This window comes from Rutidosis leptorrhynchoides, chromosome 3, assembly GCF_046630445.1.
Source record: "Rutidosis leptorrhynchoides isolate AG116_Rl617_1_P2 chromosome 3, CSIRO_AGI_Rlap_v1, whole genome shotgun sequence".
In the NCBI taxonomy this organism is placed as follows: Eukaryota; Viridiplantae; Streptophyta; class Magnoliopsida; order Asterales; family Asteraceae; genus Rutidosis; species Rutidosis leptorrhynchoides.
This window is the reverse complement of record NC_092335.1, coordinates 39867591-39871986: the sequence shown is the minus strand read 5'-3', so window position 1 is coordinate 39871986 and position 4396 is coordinate 39867591. Positions and strand designations below refer to the sequence as shown.

The 4396-nt window shown below is 34.8% G+C and overlaps 1 protein-coding gene across 1 annotated transcript; it reads right to left on the bottom strand.

Moving 5' to 3' along the window:
- Window positions 1-2046: 2046 nt before the first annotated feature.
- LOC139899891 (F-box/kelch-repeat protein At3g06240-like) lies at window positions 2047-3153 on the bottom strand. The gene has a single exon (XM_071882716.1). It carries the CDS (start codon window positions 3151-3153, stop codon window positions 2047-2049), a length of 1107 nt encoding a protein of 368 aa, XP_071738817.1.
- Between the last annotated feature and the right edge of the window lie 1243 nt (window positions 3154-4396).

Here is a 4396-nt window from a genome sequence, read left to right as displayed (position 1 = left end):
GTGTTAAAAATGTTTGTCAACCATCTAACCCCATCGCCTCCTAGGCACGTCACCACCGATATACCTCAAAAAAGATTTTTACTTTTGGTATGCGGGTCATGTATCTATAAATGGGTATATTGTATCTATCAAAGGTTAAAACTTTTGTTAAATTTTGGTCGTGTTTACCATTGTTTAAGAAAACATGTAAAGAATGTTAAATGTGTATGTATATAAGTTTTGAAAGATAATGCAGGTTTGAAGTGTTTGGTTTTATTGGTTTGAGTCAAATGTGTAAAAAAACAAAATGTCTTTTTTTCGTTTATGAGTCGAAGCTGTTTCATGAAATTATTAGTTTAATCCTTTAAACTTTTCAATGATGTTAATACTCATTAACTACATTGAATTACTTTTTTGAAAATAAAGGATTATTGAAACCATTTTTAACCATGACGTTAACCATGACGTTATGTCATGGTATCACTGACTGCCACATTAGCACCACATCAGCACTTTCCTTCGATCACTAACCAAAGACTAACTTCTAACAACCATGACATACCTATCACACACTTCCTCACACCCACTAAGTTGATTAATTATTTACGAATACAAGTTTAAAAGCATTATGTACAACAAAAAAATGCAACCAGTCCGTGATTTAATTTTTCATCCAATGAAAATTTGAAGCACGGTGAAACAACCACTAACCATTGAATTGCTGTTAATATTGGTGTGATTGGTTGGCGGATCCAACCACGGATCCTACCACGAACCGTTAAGAGTGGCCTGACACAATTAAAAGGTTTTAAAGACTAAACTAGTGATTTCAATATATAGGGACCAATCTACTATTCTAAAACTACAAAAAAGAAAAAAGAAAAAAAAAAACCAGTTGAGTGGGTTCAACGGATGACTCTATTTGATACATAAAATCTCTCTTTAACTACATTGTTTCAATTGTAAAGGGTACATGTTATGTTGAGGTGACATGCTACAAAATATGACCCGAAATTGACGTGGGTTGAGGTTCAAATCAACCCAATTTCCCCATGTTCGCAGCCAGTGGCGGAAATAGCATGGGGCAAGGGGGGGCAGATGCCCCCAGTCGATTCGCAATTTTTAGTGTAAAAATTTTGGGTTTTTCGACTTTGCCCCCGGTGGAATTTTTTTTTTGCCCCAAAACCTCCATATTTTATCCCAAAACCTCCGTATTTTGCCTCAAAACCTTCATATTTTGCCTAAAAACCTCCACATTTTGCTCAAAAATCACCATATTTTTCCCAAAAACCTCCATATTTTACCAAAAAAATTTGATACGCTTTAAAAAAAATTTCGCCCCGGGTGAAAAAAATTCCTGTTTTCGCCACTGTTCGCAGCCCTTTTTGGTATGCAACCTCAGGCTACATAATTTCCATCTTTTAAGGTGGGAAACCAATTTGGTAGTTAGCATATAGTAGTTCTCAGTTCAATTTTATCAAGATTTAAAGTTCAAAATTTTATTAACTGATCTATAATGACTACAAAAATTCTAAGCTGAGCAAAAATAGATGACAAAGTTAGTTGTTCTAGAAGTTGTGATGTGGTCCAGCGGTTGGTGGCCTGCCTCCTTTAGGGGAGGTCAGGAGTTCGACCCCCGTTGGCTACATATTTAAAACACAATTTCATCTCTGCCATGAAGTATCCACCCATGGAACCTTTCCCATATCGTTTGGGGGGTAAAGGAGAGGGGGTTTTACTTGGCCGTGCCCTTGGATCGGTTTCAAGGTTTCCTCCCGGGTAGCGATGGGGGCGGAGTTATTATCGCTGCATCGGCATAGTCGAAACGGGATATGATCGCAACGGGTGGTTTAAGTCCTCTCGGGTGATCTTAATCGCTGTCCAAAACAAAAGTTAGTTGTTCTAGATGTAGCAGAGCAACAAAAAGTAACAAGATCATTTCATAAATGAAAATGTGAATTATCAACCGAAATAAGAACTCATATATTCATTAAAAATTAAATCATAAATCTATGTAAGAAACGAAAAACAAAGTGCTATAATATTAAAAAACCTGCAATACACCCCTCAAAGAGCACAAATATCTGATGGTGAAACCAAGCTTTCCACGTACTCAACACAGCGAATTCGTTTGAAATCTGAAAGCGTGATTAATCTTATATCAAAATCGGGGTTTATCAAATTATGTGATATTGTTACGTAAGAATCTTTTGATGTATCATACATAACAAACTGATTATATCCATCAGTCAAAAGAATTCTGTCATCGACCAAAATACACACAGGGTGAAACTTTTTGAGATAATTCCAGTCCAAACCGAATGTAAATGAACGCTCATTTGACCATGAATTCTTTTTGTCTTCTTTCATCACCCACAATTCAAATCCGGTATCTTTCTTGTCTATCATGCAAAGGCATCCATTCAGTGATCCCAAAACAGTCCCAACGTACGAATCTAAATAATGATAGATTCCGCGAGGGTCTTTTCCATTTGGTAGATTTATGATCGAAAATACCATCTCCTTAACATTGAGAGCTATGATTCCCACACATGTTAAAGATATAAACCAATATATATAGCCATTTAGAAATATACCCGCATCCCAAAAGAAAAAATAATCATTAAAGGGTAGTGTTGACCTGGCCCACGAACTAGTTTTAAAATCGTAGACATGACAAGTAAGTCGCGGTAAATCTGAAACTGAAAAACATCCAAACCTAACAATCTTTAAGTCTTCTGTAGTTGCACCATACCCAATTCCAAATTCATACAATAATGAAAGCTCCGGAGAAGGCCGGTCCATGACATCAAGTAGCTTGGATGCACGTGTTAAGGGATTGTATAGGTATATATGAGTACGTAGCGAAAAATCAGTAGTGACCAAAACGACTATGCCATTGTGCGTTCCAACAATAGACACTTCTTTACATTCTCTTTCTTCTAAAAGGGAATTTGGGATCTTCATTATGGAATGATCCTTGGTGTCTAAAACGACAAAAGGCATCGGGTGTTTGAGAAGAATCATCCGACGTGATCTCGACTTCATAAAGTAAGGATCTGAAATAAGACGGTTCCAATGTTTTGATACGCATCTGAACCGGATTAAAGACTTTCCGGGAAGTCGAGTAAGTATGTTGTTAGTGATGTCATCGTGTATATGGACGTCCGCCATTTTATTAAGAGACCTAAACCTACTTTGATGATCAGATGTTACAATCATGCATTTGTCGAATGTGCTTTTTTTTTGTATTAAATAGAAACATATGTACAGTTTATCAATAACTAACTTCTTCCGAGATGTTTTCTCAGAATTAGTTTAGGATAATTATCAATCACTATTAGTATCTCTTCAATCAAATACGTAATAATCCTTTAATTTATATTTATATTTATATTTATATTTATATTTATATTTATATTTATATTTATATTTATATTTATGAGATGATACGAGTCCATGATTAAACATTGATAACATGTCCATCTTCCCCTCTCTTCAATTTTCTATTTCTAACTTTCAATTTTTAAAATTTGGTGTTTTAATTTAGGTGTACTCAAAATCATGGACTGGACTGCAGTTTACATGCCATTAGACAATGTGGAATGTACGGTCAAACAACTGGGCTCGACAATATTTAGGTCAACTATCTATCTTCGTGTTTATTCAGCTCGACAATATTGTCGAACTTGACATAGTCTCTGTTAGGAAGTAATTCTGATATTCTTAAAATCTGATTGGTCGTCATAACTGAATTTTGTTTTTTGGTTATCATAAGTAAATTCAATACCACACTATATTAACATGATGAGGATTGTAAAACATTAAACAGGTTAGGGTTATAAAATGTGTTATTATTACAAAGATATAGATATATAGATCTTTATTTAAGTTGCTTTTAGAGGTTGGTATGTTTTACAGACTTTGCTGGACTTTGACCAAATTGAAACCAATTGACCTGTTCCCCTTGTTGAATATTAAACTTGGATGGTAGAGTTGATGTGGTCAATTAACACATTTATTTTGAGGCTACACTATTCAAATGAAGGCTTTCATCTTCATACTCACCAACTCTCATTTTTGAGTAGTATAAATAGAGCTCTAACTTATGCTCATTTTCTCATCCCAAAATCACAAGTGTTCTTGTGTACTAAAAGAGTTAATAGATAGTTTGAGTGTTGAGTCTCCTAATTACAAGAGATATAAAGATTAGTGTTTATCCTTGTAATTAGAGAGAAGTATAATTCTTATTATTCTTATTAGTGAAACGTTTCTTTCCTTGCCCGTGGTTTTTACCCTATTGGGGTTTTTCACGTTAAATCTCAATGTCTCTTTATTGTTGATATTTCAATTATTACTAGCGGTTTGCTATAATTCGATGTCGCTTTTCTTAACAAGTGGTATCAGAGCTTAGGTC

Excerpts from the sequence above, each read along its gene's own strand:
- LOC139899891 (XM_071882716.1), bottom strand. The coding sequence starts at position 3,153 with ATGGCGGACGTCCATATACACGATGACATCACTAACAACATACTTACT.